Source organism: Lagopus muta, chromosome 11 (genome assembly GCF_023343835.1).
Source record: "Lagopus muta isolate bLagMut1 chromosome 11, bLagMut1 primary, whole genome shotgun sequence".
Lineage (NCBI taxonomy): Eukaryota > Metazoa > Chordata > Aves > Galliformes > Phasianidae > Lagopus > Lagopus muta.
The window spans coordinates 13,510,294-13,532,428 of NC_064443.1; the positions used below are offsets into that span (position 1 = coordinate 13,510,294).

The following is a 22,135-nucleotide window of genomic DNA, read 5'->3' on the forward strand; positions in this document are numbered from 1 at the left end:
AACGTCATCTGACTTTCATATCAGTTAAAATAAGGGGGCTATATGACTTGTCTTAACTGAAGTCCCCAACCATTCACAACTCACTGCACTACTGCAGTAGATCTGTGGGCACAGCTTCTGGTCTGGAGGGCGATCTGTTGTAGTGCTATTGGAGCAGGAAGCTTGCTGCCCAGCAGCTTTGCATCCAACATCCTCCTTGTACCTGAATATTACTCGTTATCGACAGCTGATGTCAGCAACAGAACCTGTTGGGCTCCTGTTGTGAGGATTTTTGGCACAATTTTGGCTTTTGGGATAGACTACAGGCCGTTGGTCTGATTTCAGCTGAGCTCAGCCTTGTTCAGTGCTCCTGGTTGATGTGATGCTAAGTGCTGAGCAAGTCGCCTGCCTTCTCCCTCCTCATGCCTCATTCCTCAAGTCGCAAGCTTTTCAGAGCAGTGGTTTGGGAAGTTTTGTTTGCGTTCAAGTATTAATATGACATACATGTTCTTCATGACTAAAGAATAAAGCAATAGGAATATGTTATTGCTTGAAGATGAGAGTATAGCAATGGAGCAAGAGTTGTAAGAAAATTTACAAAGGTGACACCATAACTGTCTTCCTGCAAGATGACAGCCAGTGTCAAGGTACTGCACCTGAGTCTGAATCACCATACCACGTAGTTATTTTACTATTATTTTTCTTGCCTTTTTGACATTCTTTCAGACTTTAATGAAGGATTGCATTATCCTACAGAAAAGTTCTAATAAAAGCCCTTAGAGAAGGAGATCTACTCTTACCATGAGGTAAAACAAGCTGTGCTAGCATTATTTTTACCACAGCGTGCTCAAGACTGATTCTGTTCTAACAAGAAGGGAAAGCACAACTAGAGTAGAGTAATTACACTCGAGATAGCTTTTGTGTACTTTATTTGAACTTAAAAGTTTTTGTCCATGAAGTCAGTAGTTCAAATAACTCAGATTTGGCAACATTTCAAAATACTGGAATATATTTGCAATTTCTGTACATTATAGCTCTGAAACAATTTCCTGACATCTTACTGGAAGCCCTGGTGGTTTGGGGAGAGTTGGTACATTTACTCAGGGTGGGTTTGGCTCGGGCCCCAGTACAGAGAAAGCAAATTCTGTGGTTGGGGAGTTGTGAAGATAATAGGAAGTTACACCTGCTATGAGCACAGTTATCAAACACCGTGCATTTTAATGGGGATGCAACTAATATTAACTGTAGCTGATTAAAAACGTTTTGGAAATATAACTGCGCTGGAGCACGTTATGCTGTGCTGTCTTTGCAGCCAAAAGGTTCTGCTGTTCCCATTAGACATCAACATGGGAAATGTCCACTGTCAAGATGTACTGCACTGGAAGCAGTACATATGTGCTTGTGTTAAATCAGACACAGGCTTCTGAAAAATAATATTGCTAAGCAGATGTTCATGCTGGGAATGGGAAGGAGAGAACTGAGTGTTAGTAGTCTTCTATCTGGAAGATACTTATGGACTACTTTCATGGTTTCTTGTCACTTTTGTTTTTCCATTGAGCTTCCTGTTCTTCAACCATATCTCTAATAGAGTTTATTTTTTGCCCTTTCATTTCTGTCCTCACTGCTTTTGCTTTCTCTTCCTCTGTTTCATTTTTCACTCCTTGTTTTCTCGACTGTGGTGAGCAGACTTCTGCAAAATAGAAAGCAGGGGGTTGGACTCGATGATCTCTGGAGATCCCTTCCAACCCCTACAATTCTGTGATTCTGTGAAAATAGGAAACTTGCATCTGGTCTCTAAGAACGGCCAGGATTTGGACTCTCTGCATTGCGCTCCTCTAAAGATTTTCTAACCTCATCTTTTTGTGATGTTTTGCAAAAATTTTAGAAAGGATGCTGCCTTTTTAGATGCTGGGATTGTTACATGGCACAACAGTCCCAGACTACAAAGGAACAAAATTTATAGGAAATTGGGTAAATTTGGGAGGTAAAAAAAGAAAAAAAGAAAGAACAGTAAAAGAATGTGCAGTAGAGCCGTGCTAGTCACTGAATTCACCAGTTCTAATGACTCCATAAAAGCAAACTGACGACCTGTTATCTCACTGCCTGTTTGTAGCCTGTTCTATTTGTTCTGTTGTCTGTGACGTTCAGTAGCAGAACTGAAAGCATAGAGGTGCTTTTAGTGACTGTGAGTGAGACTGTCCCAAAGGGAAATGCTGAAAGCACCAAGAAGTTACCTGCTGACGCCTGCTTCTGCGTGCCTTGCTGGAAGAGGAAATGGCAGCTCAGGGCAGACATGTCCCTTGTTACGTGGTGGTTGGGTATGTCGGGTCCTATGCTATTGTTGTCTTTCCTTTTTTTTATTAGAAATATGCTGATTTGGCCTTTTCCACGTGAAAAGCATTTTCCTTATTACATAGTAAGCAAGTAATGCAGTTCAGATATCTCAGAAGTATCTGTGGCACGTGCTTGTACTGTTCTTGGGGAGGTGTACAGGAATATATCATTAGAATTTACTTCTTTTAAAAGTGGAGCTGAGTTACATTTGAAAGAAATGAATTCTGGAGGTTACAATGTTCAGAGGTGTAATGTGGAGGTAAATTAAGTCATTTTTCTTCATGGTGTTAATAGAATTAATGTAACTAGCAGCTCGTATGACAATATTTGTGTGTTGCCACCACATAAATACTACATTTATGAAAAGTAAATTGAAAGTTTGAGGTCTTGATTTAAATTTCTAGTTTGACCTTGAAAAACATTCCCAGATGGAGAGAGTTAAATCAGCTCAGCTCTGAAAGAGGAACATATGAATCACGGTTGCTAGGCTCTTCCGTGAGAAGCATGGGCTTTACATCCACGGCTAAGTATTTCAGAAGTCATCTTTAAACTCAGAGGAACGGAGCGTTTGAAATGATACTGGTGGAATACTGTAAACTTCATTAGACTTTCAAATGGAGAATTTGCATGTCATTAAATGAAATAGGTATAAAGTATTAGACAGTGGAATATCAGTGGCAGGACTTCTAAACTGTGATACGGGGCTGTGGGGGGAGAATTCGAACATCCATCTCCTTCACTTTGCTATGTACATTTTGTTGAACTATTCTGCATATTCTCTAATACTTGCAGTATATTTTATGTCATTCGCATAACAGTTTTGCATTGGTGTTTGTCCTTTTGGGACACAGGAACAGAAATAAGAGTTCCTGAATCCTCTTCTTGCTCTGCTGACTCGAATGACATGAAGCATATGAAGAGCGTTGGCGTTTACGTGCCTTTCAGGCTCCTGTGTTGGGCAACGTGGTTTCAGGTTTGAGCCAGCCCTTTCCCAGTGATCTTCATTGTTCTAGATGGAATCACAGTCTGAAGTCAGATGCATTGTGAAGCTCATCTTGAGTCTCTGGAGAGTGTTGGTGCTGCTTGTTGCCTGCTGACACCTGCTGTGTTACTCTGTGGGTTGTCCTCGTGTCCGTGCAGCTCTCAGCTGGTCCTGTGCTGGTTGTATTTGGAGCCCTACATTTACAGCAAGAAAAGGATTTTATTGCATCAATTAAATAAATGCTTTGATAATTAAAAGCTAAAAGTTAATGTTATCACATAGGAGAAAACAAAGGCTTTGCATTTAGGACTCCAACATCTTGGTACTCTCTCACCATCTGCATGTAGGTGATGCTCTGTATCAGTGGCTGTCGTGTACTGGAGGCAGAAGTTCTTTGTGTCATCCTGCTGCAGTCTGGTGCATGACTTCCTCTGAAATCACAGTTCTGATTTGCAGCAAATCCTTTTTTCTGCATCAACTGTGTTTACTCCTGGGATGGGTTTGGTGAGTTTGTGTGTTTAATAGTGCTTTGGCATTGCTTTCTGTCACTCAGAACTTCGGTTTTCAAATTGTAAAGAAAGAAGTGCTTCCCAGTATATAGGGCTGCTCCTAAATTATTCCAGTTTCTGGGGATCCCGAAACTGAAACGGGAAACAGGAAAGCATTTGTGTTTATGTCAACTTCTGCTGATTTGTTTCACTTGTAGTGTAAAATTACAGCTCCCTATTTCCAGCAAATATTCATAGGGTGCTACTTGAATTGAGTGACTGTGACTAATGCCAAGGAGTGCTTTATCTTGCAAGACAGAGAGAAGCACGCAAAGAGAAGCAGGCGATCCTTTTGTCATCTTTGAGGGCTGGTTTCCCCCTGCGTTTTGTACAGGCTGGTGTAAAGTCTGTGAATTCAGTGTTGTCAGAAAAGGTTTGGATCTGAGAAAAGGTTACAGGGTGTGGGTTTACAGTTCGTTAGGCATTATGCAGTAGTAGCCAGTCAGTGTGCTATTAACAATGTAAATAGCAGGCAGTGTACACTGTTATTGTCCCATTCATCACAGTGTATTAGTAGTCAGATGGAAGTGACCATGGACTATTTGTGGAAACTATTTCATGCAGACCTGCCCAAAGAACTCCTGCATGGAGCGTTAACCAATGACCATTGAGTTTGTATGTTTATATGGAATATTAATATTTATTTGTATTTCTTCTCCTTAACCAGCTTAAAGCCAAATCACATAAAGGAAACACTGAGAAATAGAGAAGTATTATTCCTATCTTGCTTTCATCTAGGGTATGTTTACAGGATTTTGCCTAATTGATGGTGCATTAGATATACCTGGAGGTCTCAAAACATTTTTCTTTTCCAAAGTACCATACAGGTAAAATTTTTTAAACAGTGCCACTCAGTACTTAATGAAGCACAGATCGGTGTGTAATAATTTTGTAACATAACTGTTGTTGCTCAGAAGTGCCTGCGATGCAGATAAGCAGAGCTGTGACCTGTCACAGCCACTTGAGTCGTCGTGTTTGGGTCCAAAGGCACAATCTGGTTGCAGCTGCCCTTCTAGGTGTTGTATTCGGTTTCGGTATAGCTCCATTCGTGTTTTTGAAAGCCTGGGACGTGCACCTTCTTTTGTAAAGAAGAAATCATGACGTTTCTGGAGGAAAACCCTTATTCCGCAGGAGCCCTTCGCTCTGGAAGCTGCTTGGTGTGGATGTGTTCTTTTGTCTGCGAGAGGCAGCGTGCAGGCAGCGCTGCGGCCCTTGTTTGCCTTGGGTTGTGTCAGCGGCGTTCTGAAAACGCAGCGACTCCATTTACTCCACAGCCAGAGTTCTGTTCATCAGCGAGAATATCTTTCTAGTGCAGTGCAGTGTGTGGTTACAAACACATCTAGGCACGTGAACAGCTTTAGCACAAAGCGCCAGGACTGGCTCTAGCACAGAGGTGAAGAACGTCCTTAATTTCTAATTTACTGCTAACGTATAAATCTATCACTTGAGTGTTCTTAGAAGAAAATAAGTTTTCTTATATCAGTCTTAATCCTTTAAATAGTGCTGTAAATCCCTTAGCCATGCTCTTTGGCAGTGATGAATGAATTTGCTATTACGTGTGCAGTTTCCTCTTTTTTTGTCTTCTAATGAGTAACATTTTTAGTTATATCACTGTAATAAACCTTTCAGTTGGGTGTTAAACGTTAAACTGTGCTCTTAAGAAACTGTATTCTTAAAAACACTGCTGGGGCAACTAATTTTATTAGTAAAAGTCTGCAAGTATGTATGTTATCTCCCAAATCCACACATGCTCTGACATACTGTTATCTCTCTATTTCTCTCTTATGTAGCAGTTACACAGATCTCTGGCAGCAGATGGCTGAACTATAATGCGCTGCTAAACGAGTAAAACCATTAGGCATGTAATACTACCTGCCCAACGACTGTGCGTCTAAAATGGTTTAAAAAAATGCAGTAAACTTTGTCTTAGAACTCATTTAATGAAATTGGAATAAAATCCAAGCTTGTTTCAGAATACATGAAAGATCCCTTTATGTTGTGTCTGTCTCTTATTACATTCTTGCATCTGCTATAAGACGGTCAGTCCTCAATCAGATTTCTAATACATGTTTTCTACAAGTAATCACTTATTTTACGTTTGTCTTTGTAGGGAGATTTTTACTCTTGCAGTACTCTAGCACTGAAGGATCTGTTGCATTATATGCTCTTTTTTTCCTCGTTTTCAGATTTGATACATGTGTATTGAAATTATGATTCAGCTCTAGTGTCGTGGCTCTGTAATTAAACTGTTTTTCAATCATTGTAAGCAGCTGAGAGATATGCCATTTTGTCTTTTTGTTTTTAGATATGCCAATATTTGGTCTTTGCCCGGCTCATGATGATTTCTATTTGGTGATGTGTAACCACTGTAATCAGGTCGTAAAACCACAGGCATTTCAATCACATTATGGTAAGTGCTTAACTATTTTTAATAATTAAGGGTGAGGTTAAATCAGGATTAAGCCTGGCAATTTTTTTTTTTAATTGATGGTACATAGAACATTAAATTATAAATAATGTCAAAGAACATAACCTGTGTTTAATCATTTTATATACGTAACAGTGCAGTTACATAAAGATCTTGTTCCTTTCAATTTTTAATGTCTTCCTGAAGCACTGCACACGTGCAGTTCGGTGTTGAAATGACATGTGTACTGTATTTCATAGACAGGATGTGCAGCGTGTTTGTATGTGTCATTTCTCCATGTGTATTTACACTGATTATTTTTACATGAGGTTCCATTGCAGTTTGAACTGTAACTTAACCAAAAGCTAAACTTACAAATTCTGCTGTAAAACATAATATGCTTCCAAAGGAGCAGAAAGCTTATTTATTTTCAGTAGTGTCAGTCTGTATTTATTTTAATGGTTCGATGGTTTTGTATATAAACTGTGCTAGGAAGCTCTTGTTACATTGGCTGGTGCTAGCCAACATCTATAGAGGACTGAGAAAATACAAAGTGCTCTGCAAGTTCAAGTGTTCCTTAGCTACCTACAAAAAGTAGCAGAGAGAGGCAGCAGACTTTCTTTTCCGTACATATCGAGGTTAGAAATTGATATCAAGCATTTTCATGTCAATACGTAAATAGAAGGTTTTTTGTGTTCAGCTGTTTGTTTCTTGAGAAATTGAGGAGATGTTAGCGCTTGATTAGAAACAAAAATAAACATCTGAACTACTCCTTCCTCCCTGTGTCTGTCTGTTTGTATGTGTTCACTTTTTTCCTAGCCCAGTATTTGACTGCTTGCTTTGCTGCTTAAAGGATAGAAAATCTTGGATATGGGTGGGGAGTCTTTTCCAGATCTGAGAGCAAGCAGAACTTTCCTTGCATCTTAAATTCTTCAGCAAGAAAAGACACGTTTGCTTCTGCTGCTTCCTTGAGACTGGGAAATGGTCTTCCTGTGCTGTGCAGAGGGTGCACTTCTTGTTCTTTCTCACTTGGTTTTTGTGTTAGAATGCCATACAGGATACATCCCAACCCTTGCTGCTGGATTTCTGCAGTCACTCAGTGAAGAATCTGATGGATGTTATAATTCTTGCTAGTTTGTTTGCTCATCTGTGGATGGCAGTAGTAGTAAAATAAAAAGCAAACTCAGCTTATGTCTCCAGGGCTATAAGGAGTGAGAAGAGCAGAAAGGAATACGCTTCTCTTACTCCAGTTGATGTAAGCCTTTGTATATGTTGAGAGCAATTCCACCCCTTGCCAGTGTGATTCCTCACCTGTCACTGAGTATCAGTTTGGGATGTCCAATAAGTCCTTCTAAAATATCATATTAAATGGATTCTGCCAGTTAAAAATAAATTTATGGGGGAGGACTGGAAGGTAACTAGTTCTGAGTGTTGGCATCATGATTCTTCTGCCTCAAGGCCAGGAATATAAAGCTGGTTCGGGTTGGCAGTGATGGAGGAGAGCTGTTGGCCTCTGCACATGATTTGGACTGGTGTTCTGCAATGAGTTGGTGACCCCCAGCTGCTTTCTCGTAACTGGAGATCCATACTGTAGGGGCCAGTGTTGTAGTTGTTGGCGTGACAACCTTTGGGCAGATTGAAAATAGGTTTCAGGAGCTGTATTGCTTCTTGACCATGGACGTGGAAGTATTGGGTTTTGTAATGCCGCTTGTATCAGTGTTCAATTCATTCTGAGAAGTGTAGTTTATTGTAAGGTCGTTAATTTAAACTCTCCTGTAAGCAGTATTTGTAATTTGAAAGGAACAGCACAAAGAGGCAATTACAAAATGTAGGTATGGAAAATATATTTTCAAGATTAAAGAAGAAAAACTCATGCAACGTTCCTGTTCTGTATATGTTATAGGAGTGTAAGCCTACTAATGTTAGATCAGTTGTCTGAGAGAGAAAGGGATGGAAATGACAAGGCTTTTCTTAGTATTTCTTAAACCTATTCTGAACAATGAAGACGCTAAACAAGTGCTGCAGCTTGCAGAGGAAATGGGAGGAGACAATCTGATGAGAAAAACAGGCTTGGGTGGGGTGAAAATTATTAAAAGACCTTAGTTTGCCAAACTAATAGTCGCAGAAAGGTAAGAGGGCTGACTTTGTGATTCCACGTCAAGCCAGCAACCTTGTCTTCTCTTTTCAACAGTCTCAAGATCCTTATGTCGTTGGCCCTTGTTTTAGCAAACTAAAACCTGATAAATATGAGAGATGATTGATTACTTCAGCAGTGTACTCCTCACTCCGTGTACTTGGAGAAGGAAATAGCTGAAGTCCTCATTTGGTTCTTCTAAAACAAAAAGTAGGCTAAGAAAATAAAGTTTGAATTCGTCTCAGTCAGTTTTCCATGGATTGGGTCTTTTCTTCGTGCCTTTATTTCAGGGACTTTAGAAGGGGCGATTACTTTCATACACTCCAAGATTACAGCATATTCCTGAAGCTGTACCTTTTTTGTGATGATCTCAGTCTTTTTATTTTTAATCGTTACAGGAGAAAATATTGCTCAACTTATGGTGGCATGTGTTGCTTGTACTTGGAGTTCTTTAACGTGTCACATGGGATTTTGGTTTCTAAAGTAGAATGTACCCTTTTAAAATGTCACTTTTGTCAAAGGAAGGATAAACAAACTATCAACTAGGCCTAATGAGATAATTAATTACTTCTAAAGCATATTTGTGATAAACTACTTAGGTAGGCTGAAAGTGCATTGCAGGACATATCATAGGTAATTTTTGTCCTGTGTTAGTGACAATTTGAACATAATCTTATTCATCAGAATCTTTTACTTTTTTTAGTAAAATATTTCACTTTTTTAATATAAAACATGCTTTTATATTTCATGGCTTTTTATGTGACTAGAAGAGATACTAATTCAAAATTAAATATATTTGGAGGCAATCTAAGCATGTATTTGGAGTATGAAGTGCCCTTCTGACAACTTTGGTAAATTGGAACAATTGGTAGTACTGTTAGTGCTGTTGTTTTATAGATAGATAGATAGATGTAAATACATACACAAATGCTATCATTGGCTTTTAAAATTCTGTGACATTTGCTGTATATATATGACACCATATATATGACAGGGGTCAAAATCTGTTGGCATTTTTGGAAAGTAATCTGATCATTTTTTTTCTAAAGCACATTGATCTAGATTTCCCCTGGCCTGTGTCCATCAGCTGCTTTCAGTCCATTCCAGTGCCTTCTCTTCTTGGTGTGGGGCAGCCCAGGGGCTGGCCTGCTATTCAGAACAAATCTTCCTTCTGTCACACCTCAGCTGCTTCGCTTTCAGGATTGAACAGATGATTTAAGCACTTTATTGCCAGCATTCTTGCTGCTTCTTTTGGACTGGCTGCATTTTTGTGGCATCAGCATCTTCTTTGGAGCCGAGATCAATCAGTGGCGAAGGAGTGAAAAAGCTGTGACACCCGGGCACTCAGTTCTATGAGAGAAGCACCTGAGATCTCTTATCCTGTTGACCTCTTCTGAGAAAGCACAGTATTTTTCTCCAGCTCCAGCTGACAGTCTGGTTGATCATGTGCCAGCCTCTCCAGCTTCCATGTGGCATATACATGCCTTCTCTATTACTGCTGGGTGCGTTTCTTGAGTCCTGAGCAGTTTCCTCTCTTACTCTATTAATTCTTACAGTAAAACTGATTTTGTCTGTCAGCCATCACCCTTATCAGGAATACTTCCTTGGCAGCTAGCCTGCGTTAGGACTGAAAACATTGCCTTTATTTCCTCCTCCTTTTTTCCATTAAAAATCGTGCTAAATATATAGATACTTGCTATACTACAGCAGAAAGCTGCTCTTTGCAGAAGACGTAGCTGCACTTATTTCAGGTACTTCATGGCAGCCCTGAAGTGCAGTGTTTTTGGAGCCATGTGACCTTTTGCTGGTATTTCAGCCATTCCACATGGTTACTGCATCGCCCTTGTGGTGATCGGCCTCCTGTCTGGAAAGAACTGCTGCCCTTCCCCATCTGAGCTGCTCTGTGGTGGCTCACAGGGAGGAGATAGACAGCTCACTGGTGTGGAAGTAGCATCAGTTTAGAGACATGGATTTTCTTCCCTCTGTTTTTTTTTCCTATTCTTTTTTCTTTTTCAGCAGATTTTCTTGTTTCCATCAATACCAAGTGGGGTTATAACTGCTAGCAGTAGGTATGGCATGAGGAATGCTACCTGTTAAACTGATAGCATCTGAGTCACACAGTGATTGTGGAAACCATTAATACAGTAAGCATTGGAAAGAGACCATTACAGTGTGTCAGATTGTTGAGTCATTATAGAGGTATGTGCCATGTTTTGATTAGAGTCCATAGGTTTGGCATGCAAGTGACTAAGGCGAGCAACTGCTCTGAGCTTTGCTTTCTGCTTCTCTGTGAACCAAGGGGAAATACCCCAGCATCTGTATTTCTGCCCAGGACACGTTTAAGGTGCAGGTTTCAGGAAAGGAACAGTATTACAGATTTGTACACTTGAGCTTTCCAGGAGGCTGTGAACTTGAAATGAAGATTATCACACAATCTTATACTCAACCTGCAGAGGCCAAGGAGGGCAGATCTCGTTTGCAGAGAAGGGTGTTCACATGGATCCATCCAGCAAGTGGCTGTGAAATCTCACCTGAATCTCCTTCATACATCTAACTGTATGAGCGTATTCCTTTCTCCTTCACCCAGTTCTCACACCCACCTTTAGCTAGCAGGTTTACTGCTTTGGCTGATCATAGTGGTGTTCTGTTTTTAATTTATTTGTTAGCTTTTGGTGTTAAGTGCCTGCATTCAGAGAGTACACATAATAGTCAGTGTGATTTTAATTGGGATGAGTGATCCGTTAGCTATCTCTGATAACATGCTCCTGTATTTTGGACATTATATCATGAGTGATTCAGGTATTATCACAGAACCATAGAGGGTTGGAAGCAGTGTAATGTTCTCAGTTTCTTTTGACACTTTGTGAATTGAGCATCAGTTTGTCCTACCATTTTTGTGTTGTCTCATGCTTGGCAGCAGCTAATTCTGGAAATCTAACATCAGTATTTAATATTTTGAAAGTTTTTTGAATTCTGCAGATGTTTTTGTTTAGAGTGCTTAGCAAGTATTACAAAGCCAAAGATAAAGTGTCTGTGCAAGGCAGCATTTGAGGCAGATATGAAAAGAAAGGAATGTACTGAATCTTGTTCCAAAGCCATTGGACCTGTAGTGGGAGTTTTGTTTGGTGGGTTTTGTTTTATTTATTTTTTTCTTGTAGGAGATTGCATGAGCTCATCTGTGTTTTGGAAGGATAAGTTTTCTTTATGGCTTGCATGCTTTTGGCAACAAGTAATTTGTTTTGGTAATGAAGTGTCCACTGTTCTCTAATGACTTCTAAAACAGTATGAAAGTATTTTATATAAATCACAGGGATTTTCTTGGGTATCAGTAATTTTCTGTAGTAGTCTAATAACCAAGATAAAACTTGAATATTATCTGGTGTGTCACAGATGTGCTGGAGTAATCTGCCAAGCGTATTGCCAAACATGCACAGGTGGCATTTGGCATATTATAGCCTGAGTTAATGTATATGATTTAACAAATTATCGTTGGCAGCTTCAGCAACTTGTGTTTAAACACGGAGTCCTCTTGCAGTAGTTCACGCAGTCTGTGTTCCAGCAGTTAGATCTCCGTTCCAGTCTCTGGATCCAGCAGCAACTGGTTGAATTTCTTCTTGGCAGAGATACGTGAAATTCTGCAACTTTTTCAAGAGTCGTCTTGGCATATTCCCAGAAAGGAATGGGCTCAGAGGTCAGCGCAGGATTCATTTCAGAAAACCATTTCAACTGATTATTTACTTGTTTAAGAATAATGCATCCTTAAATAAGAAACTGCTACCACCTGGAAAGAAACTCTGTTATTATTTCTGGGGGTTTGAAATGTGCACCCCAAAGCTTGTGTGCGTTGGGATTTAGAGTCTGAAACAGTTCTGCCATGCAGGATTTGAGGAGTAATGAAAGTGTGTGCTGTGGTTACACAGGCAGTTGGTGTGCAGAAGGCTATTTTTGTAAGCGTAATGGCTGTGGTCTTTGTTTATGACATGGAAACGCAGGGAGTCTGTTTAAGAAGTCGATGGCGGTTTTGTAGTATAGTAGAACTTCCCTTTTTTTGTGGGTACATGGATTTGTCAACCTCTGGTTGAGGACATAAGGCACTAAGATCAACAAACAAAAACCGTGATGTTCAGCTTCAGATGTAAAGAAAACTGGCGTGCTGCTTAGGATGTAACTCGTGCTGTTCTGCCCACTCACAGCACCACGTGTGCTGAAAGAATACGAACTCAGAAACGCTCTGGTGTGCTTTTGGCTTTTGGTTAACAGGAATCAAATTTCATGCCATTCAGCACTAGCAGCAGGCCTACATGCGGAAATCCTTGTGTTTTATTGCTTGCTGGATAGGGAGTATCTTTTTATTCCGTTCTATTGATGTTAAAGTGTTTTTAAAACAAGGCTAATATAGATAAGTACTCAAAGACTGGGGCAGACCACTCCCTTTTCAAGGTAGACATCAACACGGGGAGAACAAGAACAAAGAAAGAAAACAAGACTATTTATGTTTGTGGGAAAAGAGGAAGTAGTGCCATGTCCACTGTGGCTTACAGAAATACTTGTTCAGCAAGAGGCAGAAAGTTAGTGGGTTGATAACAGATTTCAGTACGATCTGAAGAAGGCAGGGCGTTGTGATACAAGGAGCTGTTGAGTGTAATTGTCTACAGTTTCACTTTGGAAGCCAGTTGTCAGGTCTGCTATTCAAAGAGATCCAAAAGGAGAGAGTTAACTCATCTGAAAGTCAATGTAAGGTTTCGCCACTGAAAATTCATTTGGTGCTTGGAGCACAGTGCAGCTCTCAGAATTACTTCAGGTTTTCAGCAGATGCAGCAAAGGCAGTTCTGCATTGGTTTCCATGCTCCACATCCTTGGAAGGCTTCCTTCTAACTAAAAGGGCTCTTTCTAATGCCTAAGCCACTCCTTTGAGCTGGAGCTCTGCCAGAGGAGGTGGCACGCATTGCCAGGGCAGGCCATGGGCACGCAGCCTTTGGCAGAGGGCCCTAAATGGAGCACAGCAGAATGAAGCTGCAACCTGTTTAAGAGCTAGGGAGCTGGAAGGGGGCTGGATCTGTTGTTAGAAGAGCAGCAGGATTTCTGCTGTCATGGAGGTGGACCTGAGACTGGGTCATAGCCATCGAGATGTAAACATGCTGTTGGGGAGCTCACCATATATAAGTCAATCAAATATTTATAGGGACTTCCTCATTTATTTTGAGAGAGAAGTATGTGTTCTCATGCAGTGAATAGACTATTCCAAGAACTACAGATCTCAGATGAGCACCACTATAATTCCAGGGAGAAGTATTCTAGGAAGCTTGTAAAACAGTGTTGGGTATTGAACTGTCATGAAGAAAGCTCTCTTTTTTTCTTGGCAACGTGTAGTTTCAAGTGGCACAGGTTGCACCCTCTCATCCCACCAGCCGTCTATCGAACAAATGCCACGTTTGGAAGGGGAAGGATTTACCCATAGCCCCTTTTCCTCTGCATGTGCATCTATGAATGGCAGATAGGAAATCTCAGCAGTACCATTCAGTCAGGTTAACTTTTGGCCAAGGTACTACCACTCTGAGCCTTAATGCTGCATGAGGGCTGGGAGCTGTGCAGCACCTGGAGGGGTGGAAGGGATGGGATGGGATGGGATGGGATGGGATGGGATGGGATGGGATGGCAGAGCCCAACTAGCACAGGCTGGAGGCTTTGGCAGAGTTTGCAGTGCAGCCAGAAGTGGTTTGCAGTCTGGGTGCGTGTCCAAGGAGAGGAGGGGAAAGAGAGAACGCAGGGGAACAGCTAAAAAGGGAAATGTAAAACAAAGAACTGAAGTAAAACGTGTGGAAAAGAAATAGATGAAGACAATAAGGAGGAAGCTAAGTAAAGAAAGCAGGAGAAAATGACCTCACAGAAGGGAGAATGAAGAAGGTAGATTATTGCCTTTGTTACTTTGTATTGGAGGGGGAGTGGAAGAAGAAAGGGAGAGATTTCATTAGACCAAAAACAAAAGCAAAACCAGAAGCTTTTTCAGAAGCATTTCCATTCTTAATATTTTGGCAGCAGTGTGTGTGTGATTTGTGTAATGTCATGGTGTTCTCAGACTCAGCATGTTTTAGGCAGAAAAAATATAGTTTTTAATTGGGACATTCCTCCCAGCTTTATGAGGCACTGACCAATGAGAAGGGGGATGGATAAATGCATTTGTGTGCACCTACCTGTCTGTCATTGTCATTTTCTTCTACAGTTACGTTGCGTTTCTTTTTGGCTGATTTTCTTAATTGTACTTAATAATCCCCCAAGTAATTATTTGTAGAGAATCAGAAGTCCATAGGATGTGTGTAGCTTTCACACAGCTTTTGCAGCAGGGCAGGGAGAGGAAAGTGTGCCAGTTCTGTAAGCGGAGAGGAGATGAGGCAGTGTGCTAGATGGAGGAAAGGTGCAGGGCCCACGTGAAGGCAGTGTTTTGGAAGAACTTCATCTGCTGCCTCAGGAGGTGTGGGGGATATTCTGAAAGCTATAGCCTCTCGCATACCTGCAGGGCACAGAAATTGTCATCAGATGTGAGCATGCATGTCACACTTGTGGGAAAACTTAAGACAATGTAATTCCTACTAATTTAAAAGAAATCAATAGCAATTTGGTTTTGGGCACAGCCGCAGTGTACGCAGGCTGCTTGTACTTGGCTTTCGCTTAGGCACTGCATCAGGTAACTTCCAGTTGTTATTTATTTGCTTATTTTCCATCAACACTTGGCTGTGTTTGGCTTGCAGCCATTCATATCATCCCTTTGATTTTTTTCCTGGGCAATGTGATACGTTTTAAATCTCACATTTGATACACGAAGTCTAGAAACTAGGTCTTTTAAGAGGTTACCAGAAGAGGGAGTGTGTATCACTTCACATAGAGTGAGAGCTCTTACATTTATTGATAAATCTGTAATCACAGATGAATTTTAAAAAAGTAGTAATATAAAATGCAGGCTGACATTCACTTTAAAAAAAGTACAGTTAATGCCAACTGTAGGCTTCTCACCTAGTTAAGTTTAACAGTTTAACACTAAATAGTTGTATCCAAGTAATGTAAATGGTCTTGAAGTCTATTCAGATTACTAAATGTTTTGTCATGTCCAGCTGCACCAGTGATTCAAGCTACTTTTCAGTTGCAGTCCTGGACTAGCTCTTGTAGTGCCCATCTCTGGAAGAGCTCTGTAACAATGTGAAACTTGAAAACAATGGCAATATTATTATTTTTTTTTAGGCAGGAAATAGAAACAGATAAATATGTTATGAAATTTGACATTAGCCTGTGTTATTGTTGTTGGCTGTGTTGCATTTATTAGATATTCCATCAGTAACAACCCAAATACTTAAAAACCCTATTAACTGTTTCTGATGCAGCAAAAATACACAGTAGTGCTTGTGTAGAAAATCAAGGTTTTTACCCTATATCTTTTAGTATGCATGTCCTAATAAACTTGTAATGTCTGAGGGAGCTGCTGGCCATAACATTCAGACTAGTTTCTCTAGGTTGTATTAGAGAAAGAAGAGCCATCATCAAGAGACTCTTTCCTGTTTTTTGTTCTCTGTTCCACAGATAATGAGTTGCCCATGTTGGTATGAAACTCTCACTCTATGCAGTGGTTTCTAAAAGATGCAATCAGACAGGGTTCCTGGAGAGTTAAAGCAGATTCTGCATAACTGAGTTTTTCCTGTCTGTTTGGCAAGATAGTCAGAAAATCTTTAACTCAAAACTCTATACATAGTAACTTTCCAAAAGTAGTGTTCCCTTGTAGCCAGACGATCTTTTGATGTTTTTATCCAAAGGATTTTGTTCCTCCTCCAGGTAGAAGTTGTGTTGTGCTGTCTCCTCCGTGTGACCCTGCAGGATGCCAAGAACCTGTTTGTCTCTTTGTCAGTCAGAAGCCCTGGCTTCTACAGTATGTTGCTGCTCATTCTGTTAGGTAGGAGGTGCAACACTTTCCTTGTGCTCTTGCATCTCAGAGTCTGAAGCTTTCAGATGTTAGTGGATTTATTAACAGAGCTGCGATTGAGCTGATCAGTAATTTTGTTTGGTATAATGTTGATGGGTTTAAAAGCTGTTCGTTAGCATTTGTAGATACTCACGTGGAACTCATGGCTTGTCTCCTTGCTGAGAGGAAAATTGGCTCTATCTGCTTTGTTACTACATGGCTGAAGTCTTTGTTTGAGTTAGTAGGCGAAGCATGTTGATATTCTTACAACTGTCAACTGTAGTAAGACGAGCTGAGTGAAGTAATTGTTTTCCATTCCTTTCACATTTCTAGATCATAGAGGGAAACCTTACAGTCCCACTCTGGCCCTTCTCATTGTTGACACTGGACTCACTAGTCCTCATTCTCTTCATTTTGCTTTGGCTTTCAATCTGTGAAGAGCCACCTATAACCAACCTTGGTGGTTCCGTGATTTTATGGTAACTATATACATTCCTGGAAACATATCATGTTGGCCCTCTCCTGGACTATAAAGTTTTAAACCAACAGTGTCAGTCCCCTCCCATAGTGCCAGGTACTCCTTGACCAAAGGTCATTGTGTGGGTCACAAAGCTATGCACCGTTCAGCTTCTGAAAATACCTGTGATGGCCTCAATAGCTACAGAAATGCTGTAAGTCTGTATTGCATGTAATGCTGCAAGGGTTGATGCTTCTGCGTAGGTTGTCACAGAATGAGAATGACAGATTGTGTCACTTAGGAACTGTCCACTACCAAAATTTCCTCTGTCCTCCCTGCTTTAAAAGCTGCTCCAGATAAAAATCCAGTGATTTCAAAATCCATTGTCCCATGGCTCTGGAGGGCAGGGATTTCATTCGTAGTGGTGCTTCAGAGCACTTCTTTCCAGATTTGGAGAAAAAGTGAGACTTTGGGAGACATATCAGAAGCACTCCTTTACTTTTTATATAATTCTGCTGCTGTATATGGTAAGGTTGGTTTCATGATGTTGCAGCATATGGGGGGGTTCTTTCACTGCATAGCAGCAAAGTGGTTTTTCCAAGTAACCATGAGTTCTCAATGGATCAGCTGTGAGAAGTTCGGTGTTGACTCGAGTTCCCTTCCTTCCAGGAAGAAGAATAATAGTAACCCGTAACCAAACAATCTCTTTGAAGCAAAATATTTACAACAAAATCATTTTAGAGGGTACTAAATGTAAACCTAAGCAGGCTGCAGAGTAAGCAAGCCTGCTTTATGTAGTGTTGATATCAATCAGATGAAATTCCTTGCAAGTTTAAATCTTGGATATCCCTTAAAACTTTCAGCATCTGGGCAAAATGACCCTTATCACAGCTCACAACACAGCTCTTTGTCATGGCCAGTCGTTTAGGAGTTGCTTCAGCCCCCAGCCCTTTCCCTGTGATCAAGGCACTTCTTAATACTTGCTGCTGGTCGCTCTGCTAATTGCAGGCTTTGGCACAATGAGGCGTGCAGTTTGGGAGGCTGTCAGGTCTCTGAGCTGATCGTTTTGTCTTTGTTAGGGAGGGAGCAGATGGTGTGAAGGCTTGAGCAGAACAGTCAGGACTGGGGGAGAGGGCAGGAACGCTTCTTGCTGCAGCACTGCTGGTTTGCACCAGCCAGCTTCAAGTGTTGTGAAATTGGTGCCTGAGATTGCTGAATTTCTAGAGAGGATAAATGAGCTGTTTCATGCACAGTGTAGGTAATGAAACCTTGTCTGTGGCTTTGTGCTGCGTGTTTTGCCATCGCTCACCCTCCCATTGCAACACCTCCTGCCCAGTGCACACACCTTCAGGTTGCGTGTTGTGTTTTGGTTTGGTTAGGGGTTTTTTTTGCCTCCCACTTTAATAGGACATATGCATGCTGCTTCCATACTGGATGTGTGTGCTTAGTGACAGCAGCACTCATGGTATAAATACCTTCTCATTTTTGTGTGTTCAGTGAGTAAATGTAGAAAGGAGGGCACCAATGCTGCTCTGTTATCCTCAGACACAGGAAGCAAAGTTTATTTCTTTGCAATGGTTGACACTATTCCTGTTGTCCTTCTATTGGCTGCTTTCTCATCAGCCAGGCCCAGGATATCAGGCTCTGCAGCACAGCAGAGCTAACTCCCCCCACCTCCTGCACTGAATGATTTAATCATCCCGGTGCTACGTATAACAGGTTGCTTTTATGAAGTCAGATTACTTTTCAACTTATCAGAATGCCCATTCAGACTCCTCATTTAACTGCGGCACATCCATCCATCAGTTTCAAGGTGAAATCCCCTCAATGCTGACTGAAGTTGCTCAGAAGTCCTTGTTCATTAGAAAATAGTAAATTAAAAAAAAAAAAAAAAAAAAAAGCTGTGTTCCAGCATAGATGTCAAAATCATAGATTTTGTTATTGCAAGGCATAAAACCCAGTGCATTTCAGCAGCTGCGTGCTGTCAGCCGGCCGCTCGCTTTCTCGCCGTGTGAATGTGCCGTCATGCCTCTCGCTTCCATTCCAGCCCCAGCTCTGACACCCAGCTGCTGGGTTCCTACTGATTGGACTCTTTGTCCTCGCTCTCACTCACAAGGAAGACAACTTACTATATTGTTCCAGGCTGGAATTGAATGGCCCGATCTCAGTCAGTTTATTTGTGGAACAAGAAGCAAAATAAGTTACTCACTCTCTTGGTCCTAAAATGAGAATAGACCAAATCAAAGACTAAGGAAGGAAAATTTGAGTTGGTAAGAAAACAAACACATCAGTGCTGGCTCCCCACATGGTAGTTTAAAGTCAAGAGTTTTGGGAACCACTAAAATCTGTTGGAGTCTTACCCAGCTTTAATGATAGGTGTCAAGTAGAACAGCATACAACAGCAACAAAGCCTCCAGAAGCACACATGGCTGCTACTGATTTTGGCACAGGAGAAAGATGGCTTTTTAAAACAGCTCAGTGCAGGAAAATGTGTGTATGGCTGTGCTGCCTTTAATGAACGGGATGGGTGCTGGAGCTGTCAGCTGCTGGAGGAGCTGATTGCTGTGTGCCTGCCTGCAGAGATGTGGGAAAGTTGGTGTTCCAGAAATGGGTTTGAGGATGTCTTATTTCTTTCTGAGCTCGTTGGTTGGAGGAGTCGTCTCTGGGCTTTTGTACATCTTTGTAGAAACAAACAAACCAAAAAGGCAAAACCAGCCCTCCTGAAATGATGCTTCCTGCATCTGTTTGACTGTTGTAATGCAGTGAGCAGATGCACAAAGGTATTTGCATAAGTGCATGCATATATGTCTTTCTCTTAGCAAACTTTAAGTGGAAAAGTGACTTTTTTGCTTTAAAAATGAATCTGAATGGCATTTGATAGGAGAGGAAAGGCCAGAAACTTTACCTTAGGGCGATGAGCATTTAAAAGAAGAGCAGAAGCCACTAGCAATATGTTTCTTCCTATTCTATTTTTGTCATCAAGTACCACTATGCTTTCTTTTCTCTTCCTCTCATTCCCTTCTGCTTTCTCTTCATTTCCCCTTCCGCTTTCTCTTCATTTTCCCTCTTTAGTTTCCCCCCTTTTGCCCCCTTTCTCCTTTACTCCCTCCCTTTTTTATCTTTCTGCCCCCTTCCTTTTTTTTTCCTGCGTTTTTTTCTCTTTCTTCCTCCCCCTTTTTTTTTTTTACTCTCTCATAATTACTCAAGAGCCGCCCCAGCAAACAATAATAGCAAGAAAAAAAAAAGCAGCCCCTCCTGCAGGGGGCCGCAGCCCGGAGCTCCGGGCGCCTGCTGGGGCCGCTGCCGGCCTGCCCGCTCGCTGTGCGAATGGGAGAGCGGCTTAACCTCCGGCCCCGCCGCGATGGCCATCTTCGATCGCCGCCGGCTCCACCTCCCCGCCCCGCTGGGCCGCCGCCAGCGCCGCCGCGACTCCAGCGCTGCCGGAGGTAAAGCCGCGGCCCGGGGCGGCCCCGGGCGGGGAGGGGGGGGGACGGGCGGGGACGGCCCGCGGCGCCGGAGCGGGGCCGGAGGAGGTGGAGCGGGGCCGTGCCGCCGGTGGACTCGGCGGATCGGAGCGGATAAGCCGAAAATGAGGATTAAACGCGAGCGGCCCGCGGGAGCCCTCCTGAAATGACATCGGGGCGATTTGGCCAAAGTTCAATAAGCGGATGGGGGAGCGGGGCTGTGCCAGCGCTGCGGTCACCGCGGGGGCTTTCCTGCGGAAATTCGGCATCCCACCCCCTTCAAATCCAGAGCGGTCGGGGTGAAAAGAGAGGGGCAGATTGCAGCGATAAAACTGCGGGTTGATTGCAATCTTGTCAGGCCTCTAGATAAATGGGCGGCTTTTAATCAGAGCGTTAATTAAAGAAAGAAACTATTAAGGACTTGTTCACTTGAGCTTGTTTTCCTGAGCTCGTTCATCCACGTAATTCCCAAACCGGGGGGCAAATCCGTCCCTCCGTGCTGCGGGAGGAAACGGGAAGCGCGTTGGAGCGAGCGCAGCTGCAGGCTTGCTGCAAACGCTGATGGAAAGGGCGCTGGGGCTGCACGGGCAGCGTGCTGCACTGCCGGGAGCCTTCGCAGAGCGATGGGAAAAGGCTGCTCTGTTTCGTTTGAAAGGCATTGTTGTGCAAGCGTGCTCAGTTCGTGCCCTCGTTCGGCTGTATTGGTGACTGCTGGAAGACTTTGCTGTGCTAATGCTGTTGTACAATTTTAGTTGGTGTGTGGCCAATGTGTTCAGTGCTTTTAAACACGGGAACAGTTGGTTCGTGCCGGTAATGATTGACCATGAGTTAAGCTGCAGTGATCCTTTTTTATAATTACAAAAATGGCCGGTGTAAGGGTGTAAAATAACATAAGGATCTGACTTCAAAAACAGCAATAAAAAGCCCCACAACTCAATTTATTCTCTTTTCCACCAAGGTTGCAGTTTTGGTATTAACTTCCAAGAGATTTCACATTTCAGAAAGGCGTTTGATTTAGAAACATCTTTCTGAAAAGCTTTCCTATTTGCTTTACCACCAGTTTGTTTCCCTTTTCCACCTCTCAAAGTTGTCTTCTTCAGTCAAAACCTGTGCTGAGAAGCTCCTGCAGGGCAGGCAGGTCCCCCAGATCCACAGTGCCACCCAGGCTCCTCTGCATGGTGTTGTCAGGTGTCTGTTACTGCACTTTGGTGACAAGCCTGTCTCCTCTGGGGTCCAAAATCTCCTTGCTCATCACATCCTGCAGCAAAAGGCCTCAGCAGGGTTTTCTTTATCTGTGCTATGGATGGCAGTGCCTGGGTGTTCTCTATTTTGTTTGACAAATGGTTTTTAAGTAGTTCTCACTCAGCATGTTTTGTAGCAGCAGGGATTGAAGTTTGCTACAGGTAAATAGCTGCAGGGAAAATGTTAAAATTCTCAAATGTGGTGCAAAGAGAAGCATCAGCAGGATGAAAGGTGGACAGGTGTTGACTACTACATTACGTGATAAGGGCTGGTGAGCAGCCTTGGTGATGCTGGATGGGAAGAGCGTGGTGGGAAAGGCCCATCCTGACCTCTGGGTTGGCACCCACTGCCCAGGGAGTGGAGGAGTCACCATCCCAGGAGCTGTCAGAGAACCACGGAGATGTGGCACAGAGCGATGTGGGCATGGCGCAGTACCTCCATTCAGTGGTGCTTTCATTTGTCACTGTAGCTTCTCTGAAGTTAATTTCAAACAACACATTTGTTAATAGCAAAAATATGGCTAATTCAGTGCCTGTCTTTAATCATTTGATGCAGGTAGTGTCGTGTCGTCAGGCTGCCCAGAGATTAGTGCTCATAACGTGTGTGTTATAATCTCTGCATGGCCCGGCTACCATCCAAGACA

At 42.2% G+C, this 22,135-nt stretch overlaps 1 protein-coding gene across 9 annotated transcripts in view; it reads left to right on the forward strand.

The window, feature by feature from the left end:
- ATXN7 (ataxin 7) overlaps positions 1–22,135 on the forward strand; it is an 80,749-nt gene that overhangs the window by 38,936 nt on the left and 19,678 nt on the right. For 8 of the 9 annotated variants that reach the window (XM_048957039.1, XM_048957040.1, XM_048957038.1 and 5 more), the window contains one exon: positions 6,149–6,253. The exons of the other annotated variant lie outside the window; for it this stretch is intronic. In XM_048957039.1, coding sequence (XP_048812996.1) covers positions 6,149–6,253 — 105 coding nt within the window. The remainder of the gene's footprint in view (positions 1–6,148; positions 6,254–22,135) is intronic. 9 annotated transcript variants of the gene reach the window in all.